The sequence below is a fragment of the Ctenopharyngodon idella genome, chromosome 11 (genome assembly GCF_019924925.1).
Source record: "Ctenopharyngodon idella isolate HZGC_01 chromosome 11, HZGC01, whole genome shotgun sequence".
NCBI classification, from domain to species: domain Eukaryota; kingdom Metazoa; phylum Chordata; class Actinopteri; order Cypriniformes; family Xenocyprididae; genus Ctenopharyngodon; species Ctenopharyngodon idella.
Window position 1 is genome coordinate 12,378,693 of NC_067230.1, and position 17,567 is coordinate 12,396,259.

Below are 17,567 nucleotides of genomic sequence, written 5' to 3' on the forward strand. Positions count from 1 at the left end.
TGGAGCCTGATTTTAAATTAATAACATGCAGCACTTTATCAAAATTCTTTTATTTTCCTCCATTTTCACAACTGCTGGTGTCACATCAATCCTTTCTACAATAAATAAAGAATATAGAAAATTCCTAGATATTTTTAAACAGCCCCACTGCAAAGAACCACAAACATTTTCATAAAATCTGAGAATGTCTCTAAGGTTAAAACAACCTGAAACGATTTAATAAAATGCTTGCAAACTATTGTTAACTGAATGCAATATTGACAAATTTACAAAGCTTGGACCCCCTCTGATTTAAACCGTTAAATCCGTTTTCAATGTGTAAATATACCAGGTTGTGATGGCATGATTTGCATACGGTACCTAAAGAATAGGCTACAAAGTATATTCAGAATGTATTTTTTTGCAAGCTATAATTGCATTATTTATGGGGCAATTTAGGTTTATTTTAATTTTTAATAGAAATATTAGAACTATACAAAAGTATGTCCAAAAACTTTTATCTTGTTAAAATGGGACTGAATGAGACTGGAAACCATAACATGAATTGATCCAACTTCACGCTGGTGTTTGATAAGTACAGTCACACCTGCATATACCATCGACACAGAAATCTCCTCGTAGAGGGAGTCACTCCATTAGTCTCTCAAGTTTCCCTGTCCAGAGACGCTGGGCTCTGATGTGTGGCTCGCTGATGGCTCTCAGCTCATAGACTGTCTGGTCCCTTCATGTTGGACTCTTTGATGGACGGCGGCTCTACAACTACGTTAAGCACGCACTGAGATGACTCGCAGTATCCGTTAAGGCCGGGGGGACCAGGTGGCCCCGGCACACCTGGCATTCCAGGAACACCTGGTGGTCCTCTCAGGCCGTCACGACCATTAGTGCCATATGCTGGCGTACCAGGCTCACCTGAGAGCAGGTGGACGAAGAGTGAGAGAAACAGGCCAGCGGTCAGAAGCATATTTACAGATTTGCCAAGATCATTTAACACACAATGATGAATTAAATTATGTATATTGGATTAGACGTTGGCCTTGCTCTTACCTGGGAGCCCTGGTGGTCCAGGTATACCTTTAGACCCCTCCACTGTGGGCCCTCTATCTCCCCTGTCACCTTGGTCACCTAAATCAAAGAGAACACAAAGGTTTTAGTGTAATAGTGGATTTAGGGCCCTCGACTGGTGTTTCATGACCCATTTTATAAATAAAACAATTATTGGAGTATGTATTACAAAAAAATACTATTTCAGTCTTTTTACTTCAACATTTCATGGAAATAATAAAATGCAAGTAATCCTATAATCATTTATGATAGGATTATAGATAGTTGTTGACATCAAAGGCCATATGGCCAGTCATATTCTACTGTATTGTGGCACAAATTTTGAAAAAAAAAAAAATGTTCAAATCAAAATGTCACACGATCTTTCTTTAAAACAACAGGTTTCTCTCTAGTAATGTATGCCGGACATCTCCAATCGGTTTGTCCGCATAAATCCCGGCCCTTACTTATAATTGACTGCAAGCTCGCATTCAGATCTGCCTCCATCCAATCAACAACCGACATCCCTGCCCAGCATTTTTTCTTTTTCAATAATCTGTTTCACTCAGACGTATGTCACAATATGGAAGAAATATTATGTCACTAATTCTGTTTCATTGCAAATTTAAGGATATTCTTTGTTACTTTTGTGTGATAATTTTGGTACTTTGATGTACCAAATGATGTCAAATAAGGGTCCTGAAGCAAAACCAATAGAAAACAACTGAACTAGAGTCAGATCTGCTGTCCAAAGAAATGTTACTGACTCTGACTCAAAGAGGGTGACCTCAATTTACATTTACACAGTAAGTCCACTTAAACCTCTGGAATCTGTTAACAGTAGAGATGCATCGATATATCGGCTGCTGGTATTTATTGGCCGATTTTTGATCAATTTATAGCATGAAAAAGGCTGATATAACAAACCAATGGTTTATAAAATAACTGAGTGAAGGCACTGAGTTGTATAATGTCTGTTGCATAATCCAACGTTTTCTCTGGGTAAAATAATTAACCACAATGTGACCACACTGTTATACCAAAACTCTTTCATACCTTTGGGCCCTTTCCTCCCCAGAAGTCCTGGGGGCCCTTTGAGACCTGGCAGTCCTCTGCTTCCAGGATGCCCAGGGAAGCCATTGTCTCCAGCGGGCCCTGGAGGGCCAGGAGGACCAGGAGGACCTGGCAACCCAGAGATGCCCGACTCGGGCCTCGTCAGACTGGCTGCCAGCTGGGCAAGCTGTCCTGTGAGGGAAACGAAAATGTCAAAACCATTTAAAGAACAAGGATTTAACAATGAGTTGAGCTTCCATTTGCAAATATCTGTTTGGATATCAAAATACTGACCATGCAAAGCCCTCATGCAGACCTGCTTGATGTGTTCATCTGTTGGTGCTCGGCCCTAGAGGAAAATCATGTGGACACTATTAATTTTTCAATTATGTGCCTGTTGGTTTATTTGTTCCTCGTTGAATGGATGTAAAAAGGACTGTGGTGGAAAAAAATCCCTTTAGAACTTGACAGCATCACATTGAGGTAAAATTCCTGATGGCCTACCAACCATATAATGAGTTTAGTACAGCCAAATCCAATTGGAATTACAGACAACAACTCTCTATGATAGAAGTGTCATGTGATTAAGCCGTCAATATTAAGAAGATTAAAATAGGCGTACTGGTCGTCCCTGTGTCCCAGGCAATCCAGGTACCCCTCTGTCTCCTTGCATGCCTCTTGGACCAGGCTCTCCAGGTGGGCCTTCGGGTCCAGATTGGCCACGTCCACCCTCTGGGCCTTTATTTCCTGCGTCTCCTGGTTTTCCTGTCTGAACACAACAAAAGATAATCTATTTTCAAGAAGGCCAACATTGAATTTTATGCATTTTTTCCACATTTTATGGATTGAAAATCTATGGAAATATATGGACTGGATTTATACAAAAATAGTATATATGGTAGCACCCATAATTAAATTAGACCACTTATGAGATGTCAGATAGGATAGCAGTGATATTTTAATATATTTTACTATATAAATACTAATATAGTTTTTATTAACATTTTAAAAAATGGCTTTAATTTTTTTATATTTTATTATGCATTTTATTTTTACATTTTTAGTCATTTTTGTCATTTTTATTAATAATTTTTATTTTAGTTTTAGTTTTCACTAGATCAAGTTAAACTAAATGAAAATGAGAAATGTTTCCTTGGCAAATAGCTGAAATAAAATAAGTTTAAAGTGCCCCATTATGCTTTTTCAGATATCACCTTTTAAGGCCCTGTCCCAAATGGCACACTTCATGTGCACTTTCAGTCTTGTGGACTTACAATGGCCGCTGCGTGCGCGTGTCCGTTAAGTCCACAAGACTGTAGGGTGTCCCATTCGTCATTTAAGCTTAAAGAAGGGTGCTCGTAAGCGCCCCCTTTGTGGCTGCTATGCGCCCTCGATGTGCACTTCAGCTGAGCCCGCAAGACTGTGAGCTACGCAGAGGACTTCTACCCGGCAGTCAAAGCAGCATTAAGTCACGAAAGTGCGGACTCTGAGGAAGACCGTGAGGGTTTAGGGTGCCATTTGGGATTCAGCCATTGTTGGAGAAGCAGCAGCAGTGATGGTGGGAAACAGACAGCGACCTTTGTTGCAGCTTGAGTTGTTAAATATAGAAGAGATCATTTATTTATTTATTAACTGTAGTTATGTCACAAGCGGAAATGCGTATGAGGAACTGTGACGTTATCGCAGATTTTTTTTGACCTGTGGGGGTGGGTTCTAGCAGACCAATCACAGCGCTCGCGGTCCTCATAGAATTGACACCTTGGTACATTTTTGGAGAGGTGCACATTAGGCTACGCATGCTACACACAGCCTACGACGTAGCTACGAAGTATACACACAGCCTACGAAGTATAAGAGGCCATTCACATATGGCGCTTAAAAGCGCATGGAAAGCGCAGAAAGCATCCAAAGCGCTCCCATGGAAAATTTGATCAGTTGGTTCTTGTCACATGACCTGCAGTGCGCTTGCGGCATTCTGAAAAGTTAAGAATTTTTCATCTCAATGCACCTGGAAAACGCACTGCATGCACATCGCGACCGCGTCGATTCCATTATGAGCGCGCCTGCTGTGCGGCTACATTTGAAATAACGCATTTGAGCGTGCAAAAGACGCAATATGCGAACGGCCCCCTAAATCAGTCTTCAGGCTCAAATTCATATGGTACAACCGACACCACTGTTACGGTTCGTATCACTGTGTATTCATGTGCTGAGAATTAGCAAGCCTCCAGAACTATAATACAAAAAATCCAGAAATTCAGATATGAGGGCGTTTCGTTTCCGACACATGTTGTAAAGCAGTATACCAATCACAACAGGCTGGGCCATCTGACCAATCAGAGCAGAGTAGGCTCTCAGAAAGGAGGGGTTTATAGAGACCGGATCCTTGATCGAACCGTTTTAGACATTTTGAGAAAAGAGGTGATGTTGCAAAGCATCTTATGAGAAAATTGTTTTTTGACCTTGGATGCATGTAAACCTATTGTAGGAGACCTCCAAAATAAAATTAGAAATAAAATATAATTATTTTATTTCAGTTAATGTTAATTTTATTACAAGTAACAGAAATGTTTTTGTTTTAATGACTTATAATAACCCTGGAGGATAGTTCTAGAGATCTCCACAATAGCATCACTTTTAAAAGCAAACTCACCGATCCTTTCTCGCCTGCCTCCCCTTCATCACCCTGGGAAAATAAATGGACATGGAGTTTTAGATCAGCAAGGGGGTCATGACCCCTGTCTGAACGCATAACCAATACATTCTGTGACATAAATAAAATATCTGTGCCGTTTTTTACTTACAACATCTCCTTTGTCTCCTGGTGTTCCCTCTTCACCAGGTGGTCCCTAAACAAACATACAGTAAAAATGGGTTTAATATAGATCTAATTATTTATATTAACTATTAAAAAACTAAACTTCTATAGAATTAAAATATGTATAAATATATGTTGGCTTACTTGCTCTCCTTTTGGACCAGTGAGACCAACAGCACCCTGAAGAATTATAAAGATAAAATTGTGCTTTTAATTGTATTTATGATCCTAACTACCCTAAACATGACTATGTAAAATATGATTTTGATTACTTATTATTTATTTTGCCAGCTTGTTTCTGAGAGAATGTTGATACACAGAAGCTTTCAGATTTAAAGTTTCACGATAAAGAGAATAATGATTGTACTCCATATAGCCAATAACAAAGCTTATTTCAAGTTTTAAGTTTCTAAGATTCAGAAGTCACATGACCTCACCACATTCAGCAAGTGAATTAAACAAATAATTCACATTATATTTAATATCACATTATATCTAAAAACAACAAAACAAAACAGGAATTTAGCATTTTTAATCCAGTTTTGTCTAAAAATGTCTTAAATTTTGGCAGCCTAATCAAATGAGTGAAGAAACAGATGTCAAAAGTTGATTTTATTTCCAGTTCATTTGTCACACAGGAAGTTGAAGGCCATATTGCATTATGGGATGCAATACCCTGTGCGTTTGCTGTATACTGCACATTTTGGCCATTGTGGGAGGTCCTTTAAATGTATTTCTATGCAAATTTGATGCAGTATATAAAAAGTATATAAACAGAGTGATAGTATGTTTTTAGTAATGTTAGTATGCTATTCTGACCATACATAGACAACTTTTATTAAAAGATTTAATAGGTTATTTTGTATTCTGAATTGATTAGTTCACAGAAATCCTACCCTGTCGCCTTTCTGCCCAATGAAGCCAGCAGGCCCTGGAAGACCAGGAAGGCCCAGATCTCCTCTAGCTCCCTGTAGAATACATAAACACACAGACACACATCAATAAATACAAATTCATGAACACTACATGGCCTGTGCCTGTAACTGCCTTACAAACCACATCTGCGCTAAAAAAACAGAGTCGGCAGCTCAGTGAACAGGGTGCTGGCGGGGCACGTCTAAGGTGTGTGGATGGATGTGGACTATGATTAGGCCTGATGCCCTTTGCTGGCTGCTTGAAGGAATTCCTGTAAGACAGAGGGCTCATTCAGCCCCCCTTCCTGCTCTGAATATCCCCTTACCAAAGAAAATACCCCCAGCTACTAGGCTTCAATAACAACAGGCTATTCATGCCCCTACCAGCCGATTACTGTACTAAAGCACTCCAGCGCTTTCTAAAGAGATTGTGTTACAGTTTGCAGCACTATTAAGCTCCTCGGCATAAGACTAAGCACATAGGACAGGAATCTGAGAACTAAGACCAAGAGGAACATGTCTCTGATTGTGTTAAATTTGTTGTGGGACATCTAGACAGTGTTGTAGTACAAGTTTAGATGTAGTCACTGGGTCCCAATATAGGCCTTGTCCACACTAATATGTGTTTGTTTGAAAACGCATCTTTTTCTCTCCGATTTGGCCTTTCCGTCCACACTGAGACAGCGTTTTTGTCAACAAAGATGGAGGTTTTTGAAAACGCACTCCCAAGTTGAAAATACTGTTTTCGCACTGTAGTGTGGACTGTGGAAACGGACGTATTCTAAAAAAAATTTTTAGTCATCATGTGATGCATATGGTACAGACAGATCTATGTTTATACCAGTATTGTACCTGTGTTATTAACTTTCACACTGTTGCTAAAGATATGTTACACTCTTCATATCACAGTCCCGCAAAGATGACAAAAAATTTACTCGCAATTGCTGTCCTGCAGCAAAACATGAGGGCAAATGCATTTTAGACCAAACATATATTGGTGACTGAGTGCAACCTGGACGCATCAGTGAATGGTAAAATACCGCTATTTTGCCAAAGTAAAATGATCCTGCCAGAAGAATAAGGGGTGTTTCCTTGGAATTTCTGTTGGAATCCACTTACGTGTCTTATTTGTCATCTTCTAAGGTTTTCTCTTCATCTTTCATCTGTCCTTCACTTCTTTCTGTACATTTTTGCCTTTCCTTTGTAGCTCCATCCCAGCTAACAGGGAACGTTCTCAAAACTTTTGCTAACGTTCTGGCAAGGTTCTCTCAAAGTTATGAAAAAAAACATTCTTCCAGTAACGTCGATAGAACATTCTAGTTATCTGGTCTTTAATAATATTCTCAAAACATTGGCACACAAATGTTATTGATACATCAATGATGGAACGTTTTTTTCTGAAATGTTTTAGTTCAGACAACATTCAAAAGTAACATCCCCATAATGTTTAGAAAATGATCATGGAATGTTCCCTTAACATTCACACAACCAAGAAAAAAAACTTTTTTTTTTTTTTACATTTAAAAAACTGGACGTTTTGAACATTCAGAGAACTTTCAGAAATAATGTTTTTATAACTTAAAGGATTAGTTCACAAAAAATGTAAATGTATATGCTTTATATAAACAAATGTTCGCCTTCTAAGTGCTTCCGCCAAAACCGCATTTCCGTATTTTAAAAAAAGTTTACGCTGTATGTCCTACGCCTTCCCCATATGTCTATGCGCCTACCCTATTCAACTTACGGCAAAAACGTAACTGGCACTGCGTTCGTTCCGTAAGTAGAATAGGGAAGGCGTAGGACATACAGCGTAAACTTTTTGGAGAATACGGAAATGCGGTTTTGGCGGAAGCACTTAGAAGGCGAACATTTGTTTATATAAAGCATATACATTTACATTTTTTTCGAAAATGACCGATCGTTTCGCTAGATAAGACCCTTATTCCTCGTCTGGTATCGTTTAAAGTCCTTTGAAGCTGCAATGAAACTGTAATTTTGACCTTCAACCGTTTGGAGGCCATAGAAGTCCACTATAAGGAGAATAATCCTGGAATGTTTTCGTCAAAAACCTTAATTTCTTTTCGACTGAAGAAAGAAAGACATGAACATCTTGGATGACATGGGGGTGAGTAAATTATCAGGAAAAGTTTATTTAAAAGTGGACTAATCCTTTAATGGGAACGTTAGCAAAACGTTCTTAGAACATATATTTGTTAGCGTGGAGGCTATTCTCAGGGCTCATGAAGCTTCACCTAAGAGTGTCTAAATGTGTCCTATAGTATCTTTTATAGTTATATAATAGCAGGTTAAACAGAATTGTGGTTCCTGATAACTCACCCTCGCACCTGGCGAGCCTGCAGGCCCATCAGGACCTCTTACTCCTCTCTCACCCTGGAAAAAAAAAGAAAGAATATTTTAAAAGTGACAGATTTCTTTATATGACACTATAAGATGTAAGAGGAAATATACTCACTGGTCCACCTCTTGGCCCGACTGGACCCACCTCTCCCTGCTCACCACGTTCACCCTGAAATCAAAACACCAGAAGATGTTCATCCATCCACATGGGCCTGTAGGGTGTGGTGAACAAATGGATAAACGTGACTCACTGTTTTTCCATTATTTCCAATCAGACCTGCCACACCTGGATCACCAGTATTTCCCTGAAGCAAAGACAACACAGGTTATCCTTCCTGCTAATGGACACAAACTAAAAGTCACATATAATCAGCTAGGCTGCATTTATTTGATCAAAAATAAAAATAAAAAATTAATATTGTGAAATATTATTGCAATTTAAAATAACTGTTTTCTATATGAATATATTGTAAAATGTAATTTATTCCTGTGATGGCGAAGCTGAATTTTCAGCATCCTTTCTCCAGTCTATAATGTCACATGATCCTTCAGAAATCATTCTAATATGCTGATTTGGTGATTATTATTAATGTTAAAAACAGCTGTTTTGCTTAATATTTTTGTGGAAATTTTTGTGAAATAGAATGTTTTGGTGACAGTGTAAACGTCTTTACTGTCACTTTTGATCAATTTAATGCATCCTTGCTGAATAAAAGTATTAATTTCTGTAACAAAAAAAAAACAAAAAAACCTATTAACCCCAAACTTTAAACAGTAGTTTCTCAGCACACATTTAAAACAGGAATCTATCTTGGATAAACCAAATTAATAAATAACGATGAAGACACTTGAATTACCTACTTTTTCACCCATGTGGCCTTTTCCTCCTGAAATGCCTGGCAAACCCTGGAGGAAAAGAAATGATACAATAATACAATAATGCAAGCTATTCCCAGTTATCTCACAAGCAGATATCACTGCATACTAATTGCATTTTGAACAGGGGTCAAGGGTCATACGCACTGGAAATCCCTGAAGTCCAGCATCACCAGGTGAGCCAACTTTCCCAGGAAGACCCTAATAAAACAACAACAGACATATGCAGATAAAAACACAAAAAAGGTAGACAAACAGTGATATTGATCTGCATGCACGAATTAAAGTCATTACCTTCACTCCAGGCAGTCCTGGAATACCGTCACGAGCATCAACTCCAGGCAAACCCTACACCACAAAAAGGTTAAATTAAAAAATGATACAATTTGATGGTATAATAGATCACTTTAGGATAACACAATAAAATCATCAATAAAACTGCAGTACAGGTAACTTACAGTCTCTCCTTTCGGTCCAGGTAAACCCATAAGTCCCTGCAACCCCCGAGGTCCCTAGAAAAAATCCACATTAGATGATATTATTATAGTAAATCAAAAAGTTATTAGAACTTAGTGCAGGCCCGTTCACACCAAGGATGATTACAATAATGATAAAGATATAGTTCCAAAAATCGTTCTAAATATAAAATAATAGCAGAGACCACACCACAACTATAACGATAATGACACAGAGAAACAATATAGTTGGAATCACTTTCAGAATAATTTTTTTTCATCTGATGAATGATAAAAACTTTGACAGCCAATCATAAACCATTCAGCCTTAAGAGCTCAAGTATTTAAAGAGGCAGACAAAATAACAACAGAAAGAAATTTATACAGGTTTGGAACAACTTGAGGGTGAGTAAATGATGACAGATTTTCATTTTTGGTTGAACTGTCCATTTAAGGAAGTTAAAAAATATGGCAAGCTTGTTGAGTCTTCTTGAGCTGTTGATATGACATGATAAATATAATGTATACGTGTTGTTTTGTTGTTGTATGAAGACTCACCTGAGCTCCTTTTGGTCCAGTCTCACCTACTTTTCCTCTTTGGCCCCGATCACCCTTTAAAAATGAGATACAATATGAGTCTATAGGTTTTAATTCATGTGTTCATTTACAAAAACAAATCAAGCAGCCTGTAAAGATAATATAAGAATATAAGTACAGATGCATAATTTGAAATGAGGTTAAAGGCCAAACCTTTGTAGTGACTTGTAAAGTAAAAATTATATAATTCTGATTTTGATACTTACAGGAGCACCCTGAATACCCTGAGGGCCCTGGACACCAACATTCCCACGAACTCCCTAATGGAAAAGAATATATTTGGTAATTACAAAACATCCTTGTTATTGTATTAGATGTGAAGAGCCTTTGACACTCACCCTGTCCCCTTTAGGGCCCAACATCCCTGTGATTCCTCTCAAACCCTGCGGACCCTACAGTACAACAAAAACAAGCACACAAAAAGATATTGAGCAACACACTGAACAGGAACACATGAGTGGAAAAGATACAAATGATCATAATATGAAATATAAGTATATAGTATGTTAGATAACATCAGCAAAGAATATTAGATAAGTCATGTCTTTTTTTACAGGTAATCCTTGTGCTCCCGGCTCTCCAGGTGCTCCCTGGTCTCCTTCTTCTCCCTGTAAGAAATCAATAAAATTACACACCCAGACATGATCTTTGCTCCTTAACTAGCTTAATTATTTTAACAATTATTTATTTATGAGCCACCATTTAATACATTAAAAGGTAAATTGCTCACACTTTACATGTACTGTACATCTACAAAAATAACTTCTAATTGTACAAAAATACAAAAATAATTTTCCTAATTGTCCAACAGAACTTCATTCATGCAGCTGTCACCTTATGTCCTTGCCTTCCTGGTTCACCTGATTCACCTTTGACACCTTTGTGACCCTAAGGATGAAAAACAACACCACTGTGTGTTGGGCATCCTTGTGTGTTGGCTGGAAGTGTATATTAATTGGAAAAATTATAATTTAAAAGGCACCTTCATGCCTGGAAGACCTGTGTAACCATTCAGGCCAGACGTACAGGCATTTGGACACTAAAAAAAATATAACAAAGACATATCAGTTAGTAGAAACATTGATGTATACGAGTGATTCTTCAATTAAAATTAAAGGCCAGTTATGGTTATCCATACTCAGAATTTGTCCTCTGCATTTAACCCATCCAGTTAGTGCACACACATTTGGAGTAGTGAACACACACTGCAAACCGTGGACACCCAGAGCAGTGGGCAGCCATTTTGCAATTAGGGGTTTGGTGCCTTACTCAAAGGCATCTCAATCATTTCCTGCCAGTATTGAGAATCAAACCCACAACTTTGGGTTACCAGTCTGACTCTCTAACCATTAGGCCACGACTGCCCCACGAATGATAATTTGTAAAATATAGCTGCAAGCAGCGATGATGGGCCCAAGCCCTGGCCCTGATGGTTGACGATTACAACGTGTGCGCAAAGTTTCAAGAGTTTTCGAGCATGATAAGGGCCCCAAAAGTGCCCGAGAAATTGAAAAATAATAATAATAATAATCATTAGAAAAACAATAAGGCCTCCACCCCTTTGGGGCTTGGGACCTAATTAAGAGTACTTGTCTATTTTAAAACCTTTATCACATGTCCTGAAATAAAGATCAACGTCAACAAAGATCAAAGTCAATTTTGGCATAAAGTGTGATGTTGCACATTTTTTTATATAGTGTGTGATGGGTGATGGTAATGACTTTTTTCACTTTTAGAAAACGTAAGTCTTGGATTTTTAAACACTGTATGTTAGCAATTAACTATAAAAAGTTATAAAAGTTCTACAAATAAAAAATGCATTGTTTCTGACTTAAATATATCAAATATATAAAAACTTGCACTGTTCATGTAAGCTACATTGAATTCCTGAGCCTGCCAAATTGGACAACACATCTGTTATTCTTTTATGCAGGAAAGTTCTTAAGGAAAAAATAAGTACAGTTTTTATACAAACGTTTAAAATGTCTGGTTATGGAGCAACGAATTTACATTTTTTACACTTAAAATTAAGAAAAACTAATTTAAGAGACAATACAATTGTTTAAAGCTATTATAATCTATCCTTTAAAAAAAACATTTAGAATTATTGGGGGTGGGGAGGGGGGTCATAGTGGGCAGAAAGTTTTTCCTAATTGAAGGATCACCCATAAATACAAGAGTCCTAACATGTGATGGCAGTTTTGTTGGATGGATAGAGAAAGTAACCAAGTAGCTGAATTAACATCAAAATCAACATCAACATCTTCAACCAAAACAGATATAGCACAACAAATATGTGTTGTTGTTTACAGAAAATTGCTGAGCTTCTGTTTCCTGAAATATGAGGAGCAAACAACCAGATATGAGACTTGAGGATACATACCAACTCCTTCCCATCCCAGACTCCAGGAGGGCCCTATGGATAGAAGGAATATAGTTTAACAATTGTATTTTATAGCCATTAATGAATCAAGGACATGAGTGAATGGTCATAAAGATCTCATCATTAACACTTACTCTGGGCCCTGGCAGTCCTTGAGCACCAACAGGACCTCTCAGTCCCCGACTTCCCTTTAAAGCAGAACCAGAGACAGACAATTCAAATTATTATTCGACTATTTTATTTTAATTTATTGGAATAACGAAGTAAGATTACATACAGGAGGTCCAACTTTGCCAAGCTCTCCAGGTAATCCATCTTCTCCATCAGCACCCTTCAGTAAAAAAAAGAAAGCCGATAACAACAGAAAAAATATCAGAAAATCTGGCTATTAAAGAAAATAATAATAAAATAGAAGATTAGGCACTCACAGCTTCACCATCCTCTCCAACACCCTGTTAACAAAGTAACAGATGTGCAATGATATTAACTTAGCAAAGAAAAAAGTACAGCCTTGTGTTATTACATCACTGTATGGGCTAGAAGGTCAAAGGCCTAAACTTGATCAATGACCAACTGCCTGCAACAATTCAAAATGTGTACAGCCATCTTATAATGGGAGATCACTGTTTAAACAGATATATCTATGAATAATAACAAACTGATGGGAGAGAAAACATCTATATTAAAGGATTAGTTCACTTTCATATAAAATTTTCCTGATAATTTACTCACCCCCATGTCATCCAAGATGTTCATGTCTTTCTTTCTTCAGTCGAAAAGAAATTAAGGTTTTTGATGAAAACATTCCAGGATTATTCTCCTTATATTGGACTTCAATGGCCTCCAAAGGGTTGAAGGTAAAAATTACAGTTTCAGTGCAGCTTCAAAGGGCTTTAAACGATACCAGACGAGGAATAAGGGTCTTATCTAGCGAAACGATTTTCGGAAAAAAAAATGTAAATGTATATGCTTCATATAAATAAATGATCGCCTTCCAAGTGCTTCCGCCAAAACCGTACTTTTGTATTCTTCAAAAAGTTTACGCTGTATGTCCTACGCCTTCCCTATTCTACTTACGGAACGAACGCAGCGCCAGTTACATTTTTTTACGTAAGTAGAATAGGGAAGGCGTAGGACATACAGCGTAAGCTTTTTGAAGAATATGAAAGTACGGTTTTGGCGGAAGCACTTGGAAGGCGATCATTTGTTTATATAAAGCATATAAATTTACATTTTTTTTTCAAAAATGACCGACCGTTTCGCTAGATAAGACCCTTATTCCTCGTCTGGTATCGTTTAAAGCCCTTTGAAGCTGCACTGAAACTGTAATTTTGACCTTCAAGCATTTGGAGGCCATTGAAGTCCACTATATGGAGAATAATCCTGGAATGTTTTAATCAAAAACCTTAATTTCTTTTCAACTGAAGAAAGAAAGACATGAACATCTTGAATGACATGGGGGTGAGTCAATTATCAGGAAAATTTTATACGAAAGTGGACTAATCATTTATTATCTGATTACTCTAGCATCACACTAAAATTACAAGAGACAAATTTGTTTACATCAGTGTGAAGAGAATTTGAATATTTTACTTACAGGGGCTCCCCTTAGTCCCGGCTCACCAGGTTCACCCTAATAAAGAATAAATGTCAAACCATAGGATCTTTAATGAATAACAGTTAGAACTTATGTAAATGAAGCATCAGTAATAATACAGCCATTCACAAGAAAGACCTAGTACTTTAAAATTCAAATATCTGTGTGCACTTTCACTTATTTTTAACTGAAAAGTGAAATAATGAATAAAATGTATTAAGTTGAAACTTACTTTCTGTCCAGGAGGGCCAACAGGGCCAGGTTCACCAAGGGGCCCAGTCAAACCCTTTGAAAGACAAAACCATTTATGAGCATAAATAGATTTCACTGTAACTTACTGAAGATCAAATGTCTGTTACTTTATTCACTAATCTGACAACAGCTAGACTAACAATAATGTGATACAGCTGCAGGATTGCTGAGCTAATTATTTATGCTTATTTAATTTATGTATGAAATTAATTGCATTTTATTTTTCAAAGCTCAGACACACACACTGACAATAAAATGATAATCACTTTTTAAACCAATCAGAAATGACATTTACCTTTCTCGTGACTCTGACAAATAGCAAACCCCGCCCACATTTACTCTAATATATATACAGTAGACCACTGTAGACCCCTGTTTTTAACACTTCATTACAGGGAACAGGAAACATCTCTTCAAAATGATAGCCACCAAAAATATATAAAATTGCATATAGAATGATTTAGAATGCATTTTCCCCTTTGCATCAGTTATAATACAAACATTTAGAAACCACAAACTGAAAACCACAAAATCTGAACTGTTGTCATATTCAGTTGACGTAGTGAACGCAGTGCAGGCTTCCGTGTTTAAGTCTGAACGCCGGCTCGGTATTGGCCGGCTCCTGCGTCAGCACCACACGCATGCATCGTGCTGTACTGTACACATGAGCAGCATTGGCCAATACTGAGCCGGCATTCGGACGTAAACACGGAAGCCTGCACTGCGTTCACTACGTCAACTGCATATGACAACAGTTCAAATTTTGAAATAAAGTCGTTATTTTTGTTTTGATTTTGCATGCAAAAAGTATTATCGTCACTTCATAACATTAAGGCTGAACCACTGCAGTCACATTGACTATTTTAATGATAACTTTCTGGACCTCAAAAGGTGCAATGACGTTGCTGCCTATGAGTGGTACAGATACCCTCATATTTCATCAAAAATATCTTAATTTGTGTTCTGAAGGTGAACGAAGGTCTTGCAGGTTTGGGATGACATGAGGGTGAGCACTTAATAACAGAAATTTCATTTTTGGGTGAACTAAGCCTTTAAATATATTATATATTGTTGATTTTGTGTAATTAAAAGCTTTTTTTTTTTTTTTGCAAAGTAATGCTAACATGATAGGCTACACTATCAAGAAACCTAAAATATAACATCTGTATATATTGTTTAATTAATGCCAACATAATTGGTTATTCTAGACAAAAAAAAAAAAAAAACTTTAATCTGTATTGTTGAAATATGTTTAAATATATTTTAAACAAGATAAAATTACTTGAGAATTAAAAGTGAAGATATTAAAAGATATAAAAAATTTAAAAAAACGGAAAATATAGTTGCCAGTGGTGTAAGAAAAATAAACTTAAGTCATGATAGAGTCTCTGAAAACATGCATCTTAAACAAGCATGCTTCTCAAGTAAATGTATCTTATTTTAGGGATGGTTGGATATTTTTACTGAAAACTTTACTGTGTTAAGTCTTTTAAATGAACTAGCTAAGAACTAGCTAAACTATAAAGCTCAGAAGAGCCACAAAGGAGTAGGTGTACTTTGGTTTAATGCTCAGTCCCATCAGTAATAGTACACATTTCTGCTCCTGTGGCTTCATACTTATACAAAAAGGCCTCTGTCTCCACCAGGAAGCCAATGAGTCTCTCTCTGCTCTCTCTTTCCTCTCCTCTCCAATCCTTTTTTTCCATCTTGGATTTCTTTTTTTACTCAGACCCCTCCTATGCAAACTACACTTGCAGTCTCTGATGGTGCGAGTGTTAATTAGAAAAGAAAAGCTGATTTTATCTTGGTTTCCAGACCTCTACAAAAATAAAGAACAATACTCACATCCGCTCCAGGTTTTCCTGGAAGGCCATTTAATCCATCCTTGCCATTGTCTCCATCAGGGCCCTGTCGGATTCATCAGATTAATGGATTGTAGCATATCATTTCAGCAATACATATTCATTTTTGTCTCGAAAAAGATAAATACTCACTGGGGGGCCAACTGGGCCGGGGCCAGGTCCCCTCTCACCCTGAAATCATACAAAATACAAAAAAGAGACATTATTCAAGGCTACAAAGCCCTTGTGTATAGTATGAGGATGGACATTTAATTTGTTTCTGAGAAATCAAAGTGTAACTAAAATGATATTTTTTTGTGACTCACATCAATGCCGTCAACTCCAGAAAACCCAGGAAGCCCTGGAGGTCCAGGCAGCCCTCTTGGACCAACTGGCCCCCTCTAAATCAAACAAAAAAAACATAGAAAACAAACCATCGCTTGCTCAAAATTTATCCTGAAATCCAAAGAATAAAAAAGAAAAGGAAGAAAAAAAAAAAAAAACAGTCCTGAAAACAATGAAGTCATTGTACGTGATGCTTTGGTTAGAGGTATCACACTGGCTTCACACTGACTCTTCTCTTATCCTATTATAAGTGAAAACAGCTGTGCACACCTGGACCAATTTACGGAAAATACCCTCCATATGTCAAGCAATGCTCTGGCTCTCAGATAATCGCAAATTCAGATCATTTTAATGAAGAAGCTTGGCATCAATTAACATAAGAAATATAAGACATACAGTTCAGAAATAGTGCAATTGTAAAAAAAAAAAAAAAAAAAAAACGTATTTGCTGCTTTAGTACATATTATTTAATAATCTCACATCAAAACACACATTACTTTTTTGTCTTTTTATTGTTTTTGTCTCTATATTTAATTTTTTTTTTTTAGATATTTAAAAACAATACAGTGACTAAATACATGACCCAAAACACCCACACAGTCCATCTCTACTGCAAAAGAAATCCCTTGTTTCCTACCTGTGCAGAGACGATCAGGACTAACTGCAGTAAAATCAGCAGCACAGACGCGCGGAGAGTCGCGGCGTGCGCCATAGTCACCCCCGATGACTTGAAGGAGGCAAAATAGTCCTTTTTAGGAGTTTTGTTGGGGTTGACGGGTTTTCTGTCAATATTCCCCAACTAAACCTCCACACCATCTACCAGTCTCTCGATGCAGTATTAAAAAGTCATGCTTATTCATGAGCCGTGTTGGGAACTTGAAGGTGATTGGATATGAGTTCAAAGGTTTGCGTAAAATAGGCGTGGCTCAAACTCTGGGTACCTGCTGTGGGTACCGCTCGTAAACAATGGTCCAGATTTAGATCTAATTCGGTGTTAGTAACTTTTAAAATTTTTGCCAGGCAGTCAGTATTTCAGT

At 37.4% G+C, this 17,567-nt stretch overlaps 1 protein-coding gene across 1 annotated transcript; it reads right to left on the reverse strand.

Annotated features, from left to right (window-relative positions):
* Positions 1 to 33: 33 nt before the first annotated feature.
* Positions 34 to 17,403, reverse strand: col9a1a (collagen, type IX, alpha 1a). Its single transcript, XM_051912183.1, has 32 exons — positions 17,168 to 17,403; positions 16,512 to 16,586; positions 16,339 to 16,377; positions 16,190 to 16,252; positions 14,325 to 14,378; positions 14,093 to 14,128; positions 12,924 to 12,947; positions 12,773 to 12,826; positions 12,630 to 12,683; positions 12,496 to 12,528; positions 11,095 to 11,151; positions 10,947 to 11,000; positions 10,667 to 10,720; positions 10,451 to 10,504; positions 10,319 to 10,372; positions 10,074 to 10,127; positions 9,519 to 9,572; positions 9,355 to 9,408; positions 9,208 to 9,261; positions 9,046 to 9,090; positions 8,436 to 8,489; positions 8,300 to 8,353; positions 8,164 to 8,217; positions 5,809 to 5,880; positions 5,057 to 5,092; positions 4,899 to 4,943; positions 4,748 to 4,780; positions 2,717 to 2,863; positions 2,389 to 2,443; positions 2,098 to 2,286; positions 1,045 to 1,122; positions 34 to 909 (listed from the first exon to the last, which is right to left on the reverse strand). Exons 1-32 carry the CDS (start codon positions 17,240 to 17,242, stop codon positions 704 to 706), a joined length of 2,064 nt encoding a protein of 687 aa, XP_051768143.1. The 5' UTR covers positions 17,243 to 17,403; the 3' UTR covers positions 34 to 703.
* Between the last annotated feature and the right edge of the window lie 164 nt (positions 17,404 to 17,567).